The sequence below is a fragment of the Oncorhynchus kisutch genome, linkage group LG19, assembly GCF_002021735.2.
Source record: "Oncorhynchus kisutch isolate 150728-3 linkage group LG19, Okis_V2, whole genome shotgun sequence".
Classification (NCBI taxonomy): Eukaryota; Metazoa; Chordata; class Actinopteri; order Salmoniformes; family Salmonidae; genus Oncorhynchus; species Oncorhynchus kisutch.
The window spans coordinates 41,766,214-41,781,770 of record NC_034192.2 but is presented as its reverse complement, the minus strand read 5'-3'; the positions used below and the strand labels follow the sequence as shown (position 1 = coordinate 41,781,770).

General features: G+C 43.0%; 1 protein-coding gene across 1 annotated transcript; it reads left to right on the top strand.

The window, feature by feature from the left end:
* Positions 1-1,512: 1,512 nt before the first annotated feature.
* Positions 1,513-10,599, top strand: LOC109910226 (leucine-rich repeat, immunoglobulin-like domain and transmembrane domain-containing protein 3). The gene is made up of 4 exons (XM_020509356.2): positions 1,513-1,815; positions 3,007-3,473; positions 8,423-8,728; positions 8,930-10,599. The coding sequence occupies exons 1-4, from the start codon at positions 1,700-1,702 to the stop codon at positions 9,964-9,966; spliced, it is 1,926 nt and encodes a 641-aa protein (XP_020364945.1). The 5' UTR covers positions 1,513-1,699; the 3' UTR covers positions 9,967-10,599.
* Positions 10,600-15,557: the final 4,958 nt, after the last annotated feature.

The following is a 15,557-nucleotide window of genomic DNA, read 5'->3' as shown; positions in this document are numbered from 1 at the left end:
TAGAGAGAGAGAGAGTATGTACGTATGTATGTATGTATGTGATGTATGTATTGCCCACACAGGCAAAAGTACACTGTCATTCTAGCACCAGAGTGCTGAAGTGCATAACGCGTAAAAATCGCCTGTCCTCGGTTGCAACACTACCGAGTTCCAAACTGCTTCTAGAGGCAATGTCAGCACTGTTCGTTGGGAGTTTCATGAAATGGGTTTCCATGGCCGAGCAGCCGCACCCAAGCCTAATATCACCAGGCGCAATGCCAAGCATCGAGTGGAGTGGTGTAAAGCTCGCCGCCATTTGACTCCGCAGCAGTGGAAACGTGTTCTCTGGAGTGATGAATCACGCTTCACCATCTGGTAGTCCGACTGATGAATTTGGGTTCGGTGGATGCCAGGAGAACGCTACCTGTGCCAATGCATAGTGCCAACTGTAAAGTTTGGTGGTGGAGGAATAATGATGTGGGGCTGCTATTTATGGTTCAGGCTAGGCCTCTGCGTTCCAGTGAAGGGAAATCTTAACGCTACAGCATACAATGCCATTCTTCCCACGCCACCCCGGTCACCCCCAACCCCTCCACTCCGGTCCCCTCCATGAGGAGATAAATCACGGCCCAGACTACAGCTTGCAACCTTGGGTCACTCGGAGATCCCTCACGCAACTCTTAGGAAAAGGCCCAGCCCAGTGTCAGCAAGGGTAGGGCTAGTACCATAACAGTAAAGGTTAGAAGAGCGGTAAGGGAGGAGAATACAGTGGTGGGAGTGTGTGTGTGGGAGGGAGGTCTGGGCTAGGTAGACTGGGTTGATGAAGGCTGTGGGTGTGTGTGGGAGGGAGGTCTGGGCTAGGTGGACTGGGTTGATGAAGGCTGTGGGTGTGTGTGGGAGGGAGGTCTGGGCTAGGTGGACTGGGTTGATGAAGGCTGTGGGTGTGTGTGGGAGGGAGGTCTGGACTAGGTGGACTGGGTTGATGAAGGCTGTGGGTGTGTGTGGGAGGGAGGTCTTGGCTAGGTGGACTGGGTTGATGAAGGCTGTGGGTGTGTGTGGGAGGGAGGTCTGGGCTAGGTAGACTGGGTTGATGAAGGCTGTGGGTGTGTGTGGGAGGGAGGTCTGGGCTAGGTAAACTGGGTTGATGAAGGCTGTGGGTGTGTGTGGGAGGGAGGTCTGGGCTAGGTAGACTGGGTTGATGAAGGCTGTGGGTGTGTGTGGGAGGGAGGTCTGGGCTAGATAGACTGGGTTGATGAAGGCTGTGGGTGTGTGTTAAGGGGGGTTAGGGCTGGGTGGACTGGGGTGATGAAGGGGGGTTAGGGATTGGTAGTCTGGGGCGATGAAGGCTGTGGGTGTGTGAGGGTATCCAGGGGATCGGGTAAGGGGAAACCTCCCCGCCAAGTGTGCTAGACGATTAGTGTTTGTGTCCCCAAGGCTGATTTCTATCCTCCCTGTCCTGGCTTGCGTGACCTAGTCAGCCCTGTGAAATCCTCCACTAATCTGGCCTTACTGTCCTCCCCTCCCCCTTCTCCCATCCTAACGATGGGTCACCTGTAAGCACTTCTTATGCATGCGGGACTTTGGGACTATTCATATTTTTTCCTCTCTACAAAAGACGAGAAGTATTTTTTTCAACCTTTCTACCTGAATTCAGATGTCTTTTCCTCTCCTCTTTCTCCTGACCTTGTGGTGTGATCGTGTTTGGTTGATTTGGTGAACCATGCATCTTCTTCTCTACGCCCATGTCTTCCTGTGTTGCTTCAGTGTGGCCCATTCCTTCTGTCCTTCCCAGTGTACCTGTGTTTACCATGGACGGAGTGATGGAACGGGGACCAGGTATTTACCATGTTTCTTATAGGAGGCTGTCTTTACATATTTTATTATATTTGAATCTGGACCATTTTCCACAGATATACAGTATAACTATCTTTTTTAAATGATCCATGTATTTTGTATTAGTATTATAACCTCCTGTCCCTCTTAGTATTATAACCCCCTGTCCCTCTTAGTATTATAACCCCCTGTCCCTCTTAATATTATAACCCCCTGTCCTTCTTAGTATTATAACCCCCTGTCCCTCTTAGTATTACAACCCCCTGTCCTTCTTAGTATTATAACCAACCGTCCCTCTTAGTATTATAACCCCCTGTCCCTCTTAGTATTATAACCCCCTGTCCTTCTTAGTATTATAACCCCCTGTCCCTCTTAGTATTATAACCCTTTGTCCCTCTTAGTATTATAACCCCTTGTCCCTCTTAGTATTATAACCACCCGTCCCTCTTAGTATTATAACCCCCTGTCCTTCTTACTATTATAACCCCCTGTCCCTCTTAGTATTATAACCCCCTGTCCCTCTTAGTATTATAACCACCCGTCCCTCTTAGTATTATAACCCCCTGTCCCTCTTAGTATTATAACCCCCTGTCCTTCTTAGTACTAAAACCAACCGTCCCTCTTAGTACTAAAACCACCTGTCCCTCTTAGTATTAGAACCTTGTGTCAGACCTCTTAAACTTTGAATTATGAGTTCAATAGAGGAGCACTTTTTCTCAATACCTATCCCATGTTTAGGATGACTGCATCTCAAGAGTTGGGAACAGAGTATGGAGTCGTGAAAAAGAATCATAGAACAACTTTTCTAAAGTCCCATAAGTATGTAAGACATGAATTGTGGAAATGGAAACACAAAGTGCAGAGCTCTTCAATCATGGTCCGTTTTCTAGGCTTTTGTCCCAGCCCAGCATTAATGCACATGACTCAAGCTATTAAGGGCTAGATGATCAGATGAATCAGGTGGTTTAGAAGGCTACTGGGCCGGAACAACACCCTGTGGTTCTCAAGAACAAGAACTGAAGAACCTTCCAACCCCTTCTGAATGGTAATCAGTGATCTGACTGGACTGGATAGGTGAAAGCTATGTGATGGAACTCTAGCTTTGACCTGTCCAGAAGAGTGATAACTTCATGAAAGGGAGAAGGAAATTTTTTTATATATTTAAACTGAGCCAATGTATTCTGTTCCTCTCAGATCTGTGCTGTGTAATGACCCAGACATGTCCGACATCCCCGTAAATGTCCCTGTGGATACGGTCAAACTGCGGGTAGAGAAGACAGGCGTGAGGCGCATCCCCACCGAGGCCTTCTACTACCTGAACGACCTGCGCTACCTGTGGATTACCTACAACTCTATCTCCTCTGTGGACGCCGCCGCCTTCTACAACCTCAAGGTCCTCCACGAACTGCGGCTGGACGGGAACCTGATCTCCACCTTCCCCTGGGAGTCCCTAAAGGAGATGCCTAGTCTGAGGACGCTGGATCTTCACAACAACCGCTTGACCAGCGTGGCCATGGAGGCTATCCCGTACCTGGTCAACATCACCTACCTGGATATCTCCAGCAACAAGTTGACCACTCTGTCTTCGGACTTCGTGGATATCTGGCCGCCGTTCAACGGAAAGCCCGTCTCCTCCAGCCTGTCCCAGAAAGTGGTGCTCGGTAAGAGAACTGATAGTGAAGTGTGAGTGGGTTATGTGGGGATGAGGGTTTAAGGTTAGGACTTTGGGCAGGGGTGCACAACCTTTCACCCTCAAGAGCTACAGATGTAGGATCTTATTTTGATCACCCCGATGCTTATTTGATCACCCTGCATTGCAGCGTTCCTGCAATGCAAACTTGTAGAGTATTTGAGTTTTAAAAAGGGTTCGGAAGTTTGTAATTTTCCATTAGAAATCTCTGACTTGATTTTCCTTTACAAAAAAATAATTTACCCCTACAAAATGTCCATTAATAATAATTCACATTACATTTCCTGTTGCTGCAGAATTATTTTCCTGCTGTAGCAAATTGGCTCAAATTAAGATCCTACATCTGTACTGGTTTTGCAGGCTTTTGCCCTGACTACAACATGTGCTTCTACTGATCAGCTACTCTTCAGGAGGACACACCTGAGATTAGTTGACCCACGTGTTAGAGCAGGTCTGGAGCAAAACCCTGAACTCCCAGTGGCTCTCCAGGAGGTGGGTTGGCCACCCCTGCACTAAAGCAGTGTTTGGTGATAACAGAACATGGCACTGGTCTGCGTAGGAGTTTTGGGTTGTTACGTAGCCGTAAAGGGCGTTTGCTGACGAACATTAGGAAGTTGTACATACATGAAATCCATGGCAATTGTTATGACAACACCTCAACGTGATGTCACTTTTTGTCTGGCACCTGGACTGTAACGCAATGTGTTTACTTAGTGACGGTTACATTTAACCCAAAGGCATATTTCCACCTTCACATTGAGGTTCCAAAACATATTTGGGCTGCTCTTTATTCGGAAAATCTATCTATAGATGCTCAGCAAACTATCAATAGACTATCACCTACACATCCACAACGCTTGGACTTCAATGTGCTGTAGCTGCAGGTTAGCAGGGCAACCTATTTTAGATCCACCTCATAAGCAGCAGGGAGTTAAAGTTATCATGCAATGATAGTCCCTTTCTAAACTTTGGCTTTGACAAATCTAATTAGTTATCTTTCCATGCTTTCATTTGTACAAACATGCCATGTATTTTGGGCTTCACACTGAATCTCACAGAATGTGGGAAGGTGTAAGCAGGCCCTCAGATGTACCCAGGTTTTTATTTGCATGCCAGATGCTGAGTAGAACGCTGATGTACAAATTGACATATACAGAGCATTCGGATACAAGACAAACAAATAAATACATCAATAAATAAACCGGGACTTGTTAAGGGGCATTCCTAAAACAAATCACATGTACAGTGTTCTTTATGAATGAAGTATAGAATTGATTATAAGTGACGATTGTCCATCTCAAAGAAAATACTATCTCTTTTACTCTGTCTGAGAACTAGCTTGAGGAGTGAGATAATGTTCATGGGATGTTAAGGACCAGCTAGCTTATCCATGCTGAAAAAGCTTGTTCTATTCACTGGCGTACTGGAAGGAGAAACAAGATTAGCCTATCCCTAAGGAAGACACATAACATCCCATGTACAGAATATAGACTCTTTCCGTACCATCACATGATAGAATTAAACTAAAAGGCATGAGGGGGTGTGGTATATGGCCAATATACCACGGCTATCGGCTGTTGTTATGGATACAGCCCTTAGCCGTGGTATATTGGCCATACATTACAAACCCCCAAGGTGCCTTTTTGCTATTATAAACTGGAGGTTCTGTCAGCCAATCAGCATTCAATCTACAGTTCAAACAATAGCAAAGTGTACACCCCGCCACGGTTTTGGTAAAAGCTGAGGAATGGGGCTGGAGAAATGTCAACACTCTCAAATTCATAGACAGAGCTATGGATGGAATGACTGACCATCCATGATGTCACAATATAGTTTTAGGAAAAAGGAAAAAGGAAACCGCACACTGCTCTTGATGGTATCACTGATCTTTAATTAGTTTACGTATCGGCCTCACGGCCTTCGTCAGAGCTTTTGTGATTTAATTCTTTTTTGCACCATTATGTAGACCTAGCCCCACCCACATCCGTTCCACACATCGAAAGGGGTTGGAGGCGAAGGAAAAACAAATAAGTGCTACCAAATATAACAATATGCATTTCATAAATATTACAAAAGTGTATAAATAAGACGTATGAAACATGTCTGTAAAACCACAATGAGGACATAGCAAGTTTTCATTAGTCATTGGGTACATAGTATGAAAAACAGAGTAATCTTAAATAGGCACATAATTCATGTTCAAATTCACAACATAACATACATACGCATTTCATCATTAAGTCCTTTAGGAAATAATGTCTGGAGGGTGAAAATCCAAAACATTCTCTTTTACTCAGAGTATTATTAATATCACCTCCCCTGTCTGATATCTAAACTTTCTCTATGCCACAAAATCTAAAGGTAGAAATGTCATGCTTCAGGTCATTGAAATGTACTGCGACTGGATAATCCCTGTCGTTTCTCCTGATTGAACTTGTATGTTCACTAATTCTCTGTTTGAGAGAACGAGAGGTTTTACCGACATAGCAGAGCCCACATGGACATAGCAGAGCCCACATGGACATAGCAGAGACCACATGGACATAGCAGAGCCCACATGGACACAATATCGTTTCAACCATGTTGAGGAAATACAGTGTTTGTTTAAAATTAAAGTGTTTACAAACAATTGAGCAAAAAAAGTTTATATTTTGGGTTTTTATGGGGTAAGACAATTGAACTAAGCTCATGTAGTATTTATAAGTAAAATTCTTCAAGAATCAATGGTATACTGTACATCATTCATTCAGAAGTGCAAAAATGTAATAACTACAAATTGCTCCTTTTGTACAACACTTTTGTATTCTGGGAAGAAAGTCAACACCAGGTTTAGAGTTTGCGTTTGGGTTGTCCCCAGTTAAGTACAACTAATCTGGTTAAGCACAAGGGGTTTCCACAATACACATGCACTTCCACATGCGTGTGTGTGTGTGTGTGTGTGTGACTGTGTGACTGTGTGTGTATGTGTGTGAGCGTGCATGTGAGTGAATGAGTGAGTGAGTGAGTGAGTGAGTGAGTGAGTGTGTGAGTGAGTGAGTGAGTGAGTGAGTGAGTGAGTGAGAGAGTGAGTGAGTGAGTGAGTGAGTGAGTGAGTGAGTGAGTGAGTGAGTGAGTGTGTGAGTGAGTGAGTGAGTGAGTGAGTGAGTGTGTGAGTGAGTGAGTGAGTGAGTGAGTGAGTGAGTGAGTGAGTGAGTGAGTGAGTGAGAGAGAGAGAGAGAGAGCGTATATGTATATGTGTTTGAGTGTGTGTTTGTGTTTGTGTTTGTACAGTAGCTGTGCTTCCGTTAGCTTGTGTGTCTGTGTGTGTGACTGTGTGACTGTGTGACTGTGTGTGTATGTGTGTGAGCGTGCATGTGAGTGAATGAGTGAGTGAGTGAGTGAGTGAGAGAGCGTATATGTATATGTGTTTGAGTGTGTGTTTGTGTTTGTGTTTGTACAGTAGCTGTGCTTCCGTTAGCTTGTGTGTCTGTGTGTGTGTTCTGGGAAAGCGTCTCTACCCTCCTTTCCCACACATGTAACATGCTAGTAACTTAATGTCATTTGTAAGAGATGATATGACTTCAAATTTGACACGTCTGACCCTCGGTCTGGGAAATCCCATTATTAGGGTAATAGAAGGATGGCTCAGTTGTAACGACTGTATTCATACCTAGATTTTTTTTTTAACTAGGCAAGTCAGTTAAGAACAAATTCTTATTTGCAATGATGGCCTACACCGGCCAAACCCGGACGATACTGGGACTCCCAATCACGGCCGGTTGTGATACAGCCTGGATTCAAACCAGGGTGTCTGTACTGACACCTCTAGCACTGGGATGCAGTGGCTTAGACCGCTGCGCCACTCACCACTGAATGAAAACACTAAGTTACACATGCTAGCTGTACAGAAAATTAACGGTGTATAGTTTTTTTTCTATAATTTTGTCGGGAAAATAGATGAACATGGAATTCATAGCATAAAAGTAAAGATACTTGCCAGATCAGAGGCAGTAGGGATGACAACGCATTATATTGAGAGGTGCATGAATTGGACCATTTTTCTGTTTGGGAATTTGAAATGTAGCGAGTACTTTTGGGTGTCAGAGAAAATATGTATGGGAGTAATAAGTACATTACGTCTTTAGGAATGTAGTGGAGTAAAAGTAAAAGTTGTCAAAAAATATAAATAGTAAAGTCAAGTACAGATACCCTAATACTACTTAAGTAGTACTTTGAAGTATTTTTATTAAGTACTTTACACCACTGTTTATTCATCTTTACTCCCACATTTGTCAATGTCAGTAACCTAGTTATTCACACATTTACAAACAACTATCAAAGTGTTTAATAATGATTCATAAGATAATTTGACATGTTAAACATAGGTCCTTATAAACCATGTATTAACCATTTACCAGTATTTTGTGTGGCCTAATGTGTGTTCTATTTATACTTTATAAATACTTTATACATTTTTTGAGTGACCAGTGTAATTTCTCTCAAAAAGACGGACATGCCATTGGTTGTTTAGCAACAAAACCGATGCGTGTGCAACTATAGGGAAAAACAGACACCCTTTTTTTTTGCCATGCGAAAAGCCTTAACTAATGACTGTTTATATGGGACAATATTAAACATCTTATGAATGGAGTAATGATTAGTAAATTATGAATAAACTTTTTACCAATCAATTATACATTATTTGTTACATGGAGTTGTAATAAAATGCTACCATTTGTATAATTTGTGTATCAGCTAGGAGAGACTGGAATCCACTCTTTGAGTTTGTTTACGTTCGCAGCCACATTACTATTAGCATTGATAATTGTTAGCATGTTCCTCATCTCTGAAGCACTGCATGTTCCTAACCTTTTTACAAATATTCATGTCCATTTTATTTAGCATAACTATCACAAACATTTCCTCTCTTGTCCCCTCCAGGTCTTCAGGACAACCCGTGGATCTGTGACTGCAGGATCTCCAAGCTGATCGAGCTCTCCAAAATGTCTGACACATCAGTGGTACTAATGGATCAGTTCCTGTCTTGCAGTGGGCCTGAGAACCTGGCCGGGGTTATGTTCCAAAGGGCGGAGCTGGACCAATGTCTCAAGCCGTCTGTCATGATGTCAGCCACCAAGATTACAGCCTCGTTGGGCAGCAATGTGCTTCTGCGCTGTGATGCCACGGGTTACCCCACACCTACCCTAATCTGGACCACTTCAGATGGCTCACCTGTCAACAACACAGGTATCAACAGTGAGACATTTTATTTTAAGAAAAGGAATATAGTGTCTTATTCAACATGGTTATCAAAAATAGTTTTAGATTATTTCGAAATTAATTTGATAGGATTTGCTTTTACTCTACAGTTGATCTTTGTGTTTCATTTAAAGAATGTCTACATCTTGGCGATTACTAAGTCTTGGCATTTTCATGATCTACCTACAGTTGTCCAGGAGTCTCCGGGAGAAGGTGTCCGATGGTCAATCATCAGCCTAAATGGGATCTCGTTCAAAGACGACGGGGAGTACAGCTGCAAGGCTAAGAACTTCGCCGGTAATGCAGAGGCTGCCATCAGCCTGTCTGTGGCAGGTTATGTCGCTACAACCATGCCCCCACAGAGGTCCAATGGAGAGGCTGGAGGGAGTAGCCCATCCACAACATCCTCTGCTCCGGCAACTGACTTCTCCAACTCCCCTAGCACCCTGATTACCACCACCACCCCAGCCACGACCACACTGCCACCCGTTCCCACCAAGAAGAAACTCATTCCCATCAATGTGCAGCAGAAAGCCCCACCCAAACCATCCAAGATCCAGCAAGGCAGCGACAGGATGCTGGCGGCGGATCAGAGCAAAAAGAAGGACGCTTCCAAGTCCGTCCAAGATCTCGAGATCGTGGAGGAAACGGCGGACAGCGCGGTTCTACTCTGGACGGCAGATGGTTTGCCGAGCGATGCCCCTCTCACCGTTGTGTACTCTACTTACGACGATGAGGACGACTCCAAACGGACAATGGATACTGATGCCGGGAGTGGCAAGGTCCTTCTCGAAGGCTTAACTTCTGGAATGAGGTACCAGGTTTGTCTGGTTGCCAAGGGAAGTGCGGCGGGGATAGACCCCTGCATCAACTTCTTCACCCTGGACATTGTTGAGGACGATGCCGAGAACCAGCTGCTGATGCTCATCAGCGGCATTGCCTGCGCCGTAGCTTTACCTGTCATCGGTCTGCTGGTCTACAAGATCCTCTCACTCTACTGCCAGGGCAGTGTGCCAGGTTTGGACGACGAGCTGTCTAAAGACACGTATTTGAAGTTTGAGACGCTGTCGATGAAGCAGAGGACCTTGAACGCTAATCCCAGTGAATTGTGGGCCCACAGGCAGACCGAGGAGTCCCAAGAGAGGATGCTCCTCTTCTCCAGGTCCAGCATTGACTCACAAATGACATACAGGAGTGACAGTTCCAGGTCAGAATTTCTGTGCTAGCACTAGATGAAGACTACATGGCATCACTGATTGCTGAAGCCTTCATGTCTTATTTTTTTAACCACACTTTGAGATTTGGTTTGTCACAATACCAGTATCGCAACATTCAGAAGTATCGTGGTAAGAAAAATAAACATGTTCTAAATGCTTTAGGAAAACAGCCCTAATACTGGAAACAGACAGCATCATGACAACTCAATTTTAAGATTGCTGTCTTTGCAGCTCAGCACTTATTCACATTTATTATCACATTTATTCTCAGTTTAATGCAATTTTCCATAATACCATAATGAAATCATCTGCCACAGTGTTCACTCTGTCTTGTTTCTTTGTAACTATACACCACACCAGGTTTAAACAGACTAGACATTCATTGATCTCAATATGGTATAAATAGACATGCCGACTATCCAACAACACGTTGATTTAAACTGCTAGCAATGGTTCACTCAAAAGTCAAACCTTCAAGCTAATTGTTGCCTTACTTTACTAAAAAGCTTTCTCGAACCCTAGTATATTAGAATATTTGTCTTGCCCGACATACAACGCAACAGTTTCTGTGTAACGTATTGTTTTTACTTGTACATACCATGGTATTGTATTCTTCTTTTTAATAAAACAAATCTTTGTGTATTTCATGTCCTCATATTTCGTATAAGCATTTGGTATATACGGCAGTGTTGGTCAATGTGAAATTGTGCTGTCATCGGCTCTCTGTACAACAACTCCACTATTGTCTATGAGGTGTGATATTTCCCAATGTGATCATCTCTGGTCTTTAGCCATGAGGAATAGGATTCTGTGCTTTTTCCTCACTTGAGCAACAGGTCACTTAGAAATGTCTTTGTTTTCCATGAAAACATATATGAAAATAGTTGCAAATATAGTCAATACGTTGACAAGGTTATAAATAATGATTTCTAATTAAAATAACAATTGTGTCCTTCAAATTTTTCTTTCGTCAAAGAATCTTCCATTTGCAGTAATTACAGCCTCGCAGACCTTTGGCATTCTAGTTGTCAACTTGTTGAGGTAATCTGAAGAGATTTCACCTTCGCTTCCTGAAGCACCTCCCACAAGTTGGATTGGCTTGATGGGCACTTCATACGGTCAAGCTGCTACCACAACAGCTCAATAGGGTTGAGATCCGGTGACTGTGCTGGCCACTCCATTATAGACAGAATACCAGCTGACTGCTTCTTCTCTAAATAGTTCTTGCATAGTTTGGAGCTGTGCTTTGGATCATTGTCCTGTTGTAGGAGGAAATTGGCTTCAATTAAACACCGTCCACAGGGTATGACATGGCATTGCAAAATGAAGTGATAGCCTTCCTCCTTCAAGATCCCTTTTACCCTGTACAAATCTCCCACTTTACCACCACCAAAGCACCCTCAGACCATCACATTGCCTCCACCATGCTTGACAGATGGCATCAAGCACTCCTCCAGCATCTTGTCATTTTTTTCTGCGTCTCACGATTGTTCTTCTTTCTGATCCGAACACCTCAAACTTAGATTCTTCTGTCCATCATTTTTTTTCCAATCTTCCTCTGTCCAGTGTCTGCGTCCTTTTGCCCATTTTAATCTTCTTATTTTTATTGGCCAGTCTGAGACATGGCTTTTTCTTTGCAAGTCTGCCTAGAAGGATAGCATCCCAGAGTCGCCTCTTCACTGTTGACGTTGAGACTGGTGTTTTGCAGATACTATTTAATGAAGCTGCCAGTTGAGGACTTGTGAGGCGTCTGTTTCTCAAACTAGACACTCTAATATACTTGTCCTCTTGATCAGTTGTGCACCAGAGCCTCCCACTCCTCTTTCTATTCTGGTTAGAGCTAGTTTACTCTGTTCTGTGAAGAGAGTAGTGGAGAGCATTGTATGAGATCTTCAGTTTCTTGGCAATTTCTTGCATGGAATAGCCTTCATTTCTCAGAACAAGAATAGACTGATGAGTTTCAGAAGAAAGTTCTTTGTATGTGGCCATTTTGAGCCTGTAATCGAACCCACAAATGCTGATGCTCCAGATACTCAACTAGTCTAAAGAAGGCCAGTTTTATTGCTTCTTTAATCAGGACAACAGTTTTCAGCTGTGCTAACGTAATTGCAAAAGGGTTTTCTAATGATCAATTAGCCTTTTAAAATGATAAACTTGGATTAGCTAACACAACGTGCCATTAGAACACAGGAGTGATGTTTGCTGATCATTGGTCCCTGTACACCTATGTAGATATTCCAATAAAAATCAGCTGTTTCCAGCTACAATAGTCATTGACAACATTATCAATGTCTACACTGTATTTGTGATCAATTTTATGTTATTTAAATGGACAAAAAATAGGTTTTCTTTAAGAATCAAGGACATTTCTAAGTGACCCCAAACTTTTGAACGGTAGTGTATTTTTCAACATTTACAACCCTTCCTCTGTCTTCTCTGTCGATCCCACCCTGATCTCCACTTCCCCTGTCTCACAGTTGTTACTTAGTGATTATGTGGATGTCTGTGTGTCCACCAACATGCATGTGGCTGTGTATTTGAGCATGTAAATATTAGAATGTATCCGCTTATGACCCATGGGTGTTCCTCTCCTATCCTTTAGCCCCACTGGCTGGCTGCACAGTGAGAGAGCGGGACCGTAATCAATGGGTCAAGGCCTACTGTGTGCCTGAAAAGGCGTTACCATAAATCCTGATAACATGTGTGGAGCTAGAAAGCCATTCCCATGGATACCCTGGCCTATGCCACTCTCTGCACGTGTCTGGGCACTAACCGTCATACCAGCTATTCCATTAACATGACAACACCCAAGTTGTTTGACTAACAGATGGGTTGAGTTAGTGGGACCTGCTAGTCTTGAGCCCCCCCCCCCCTTGAACACTTTACCGTGTTATTACTTCTGCATTCGTGAAGGATCCGTGTAACATATAACATTTATAGGTAAACACTAGTTATAGTAACACAGTAATAAGAATCCTAGTTCGTTTGTTACCATGTCCCACATACATACTTAAAATCTTAGGTAGATGATTAATCTATGATTAATTTGGTCTACATGTAAACATTGTTTAGCATCAGATTGGGCAAACCAACAAAACAGTGAACAGTGACGCAGTATGCTAGTCATCCTGAGTATGAAGGGTGGTTTGGTTGGTGGAGTCTGATGATGGCTCTCCTGAGTAAGCAGAAAACATGTCTTCCCCACAACATGTTCCCCCGCTTACTCATCCAGCCTGATTCACTCAGGGAGAGGAAGATGCTTATACAGGATAAGAGAGACACACATACCGGGTACACGTTCTAATCTGAACACACACACTATCTGGACAACAGGTTACATGACTGTCTCTGGTGGAGAAAATGGAGGGAAATTGATAAAACAACACGACACAACACACCACAATACAACACAACACACCACAATACAACACGACACACCACAATACAATACAACACACCACAATACAACACAACACAACACACCACAATACAACACACCACAATACAACACAACACAACACACCACAATACAACACACCACAATACAACACAACACACCACAATACAACACAACACACCACAATACAACACACCACAATACAACACAACACACCACAATACAACACAACACACCACAATACAACACAACACAACACAACACACCACAATACAACACAACACACCACAATACAACACAACACAACACACCACAATACAACACAACACACCACAATACAACACAACACACCACAATACAACACGACACACCACAATACAACACAACTAGCGTTCATGTTTTGGACCATTTCACCAGGTGTCAAGACAACGGTTGTCTCAGCTATTCTTTTGCCACTTAAAAATAATATATTGGAATCACCCAGTTAACAGTTTCTCTTCCAAACAACATGACATCTTGATATTTTAGTGTAATATAACATTACATGCCAAAGAAAAAAATGTAATGTTCTACTATTTCAATTAATATTACTCTGCTTGAAAGATACAAACGATCTCACACATAAGATATCGTACAAGCCAGACTGTCCAAGACTGTCTTCACTGACATATGAGGAAGTTCACCATGTGAAAGGAGAGTGTGAACGCATATGTTGCTAAGAGATGACTATTTAATTGGAAAAGCCAGAGCTGCCTTGAACTCCACCCCATTAGGGCCATATGAAGAAGCTTTTATCCAGCAACATTGATTCAACAAAGGTATCAACACAATGGTTCACTGTGTTGACATATTCTATTGAGATCATGTTGCATTAGGGCAGCTATCTGTGTTTGGCACTAGAGTAGTTTATAATTCGATATCACTTGTAGATTGGTGTATATCATTGCTAACTTCTCAGTATTCTTCCCATCAGGTGTCAATCTTTGGGGATGTTTGTGTCCCTGGATCAAGTCTACTACACTGATGTGAAATCCTGGACCATACGGCAAGTCAATTATTACTCAGGGGGTGAGGCAGAGAACGTCAACCTAAAGTGAATGACCCACAATAATCATATCCTAGATGTCAACGACTCTTACATTCCAGGCTCCTACTTCTGCACATCTCCCAAGGGTTATGTTCTACTGTTTGATAGGAAGACCTGCCAAGGTAAGGCAGTGCTGCTGAACTACTGATTATCCCATGCTGTTCCTTGACCAAAAGTGGTATTGTCTTCTTGATTTGGAAAGTGTGGTTATTTATACTCATTCACGTAAGCAACAAACACTTTGTTGTACATGTTGTGTTTTTAGACTTTGAGATTGTGTGCAAAGGCAGTTTGTTTTCACATAGAAGTAATCATCACTAGTTCCAACCAACATCAGTAGTTCCCACATCATATGGTGTGGTATTTGTACACATTAATTCTTACACAGCCTTTTGTGGTATTTGGGGCCCCTGTGTGACAGGTATCAAAGCCCTGTTTGGGGCCCCTTTGTGACAGGTATGAGAACCCTGTTTGCGTCCCCTTTGTAATAGGTATCAAAGCCCTGTTTGGTGCCCCTTTGTGACAGGTATAAAAGTCCCGTTTGGGTCCCCTTTGTGACAGGTATTAAAGCCCTGGTTGGGGACCCTAGACCTTACCTTGACCCCTGAGGCCTAATAAAAGAGAAAAGACAGACAGAGGCTAGGTTCCAACTCTCACTCAGGTTATATAAGTAAAATCACAGAAGTGGAGGGGGCTGTATATAAGAGTATGGGGCGGCCACTGGAGAGTAAGGTGTAAGGTTGACAGAGAAAAGAGAGGAAGAAAGGTCAAGGTACAAAATGTTGAATGTAGGCTGTACCATGTTTTTAAGCTAATGCAGAATATGATGTTTTCAAGGAGACCTTGAGCCAAAGTGGTCTTAATCATCATGAAGATGACTGATTCCTACGCATAAATTGAATTCTCATTGTGTGGTAGATGTGTATTTACATGTAGGGTATATGGTAGCTTAATAGCTTTTAAATGCTAGTTAATGTAGGCACTCTGTGTCAATGGCTTGGCAACGCTCAAACCTTCAGCGATGCATTCAATTACTCATGAGAAAATTGCATTACTAGATTACAATCAAACCCAAGTTAATTGGTTTAACCTACATCCTAGAATTATGACGACACA

Bases quoted from the DNA above. Each gene is read 5' to 3' on its own strand.
- LOC109910226 (XM_020509356.2), top strand. From the start codon at position 1,700: ATGCATCTTCTTCTCTACGCCCATGTCTTCCTGTGTTGCTTCAGTGTG. The intron at 1,816-3,006 runs GTATTTACCATG...TGTTCCTCTCAG, and splicing joins AGTGATGGAACGGGGACCAG to ATCTGTGCTGTGTAATGACC. The intron at 3,474-8,422 runs GTAAGAGAACTG...TGTCCCCTCCAG, and splicing joins GTCCCAGAAAGTGGTGCTCG to GTCTTCAGGACAACCCGTGG.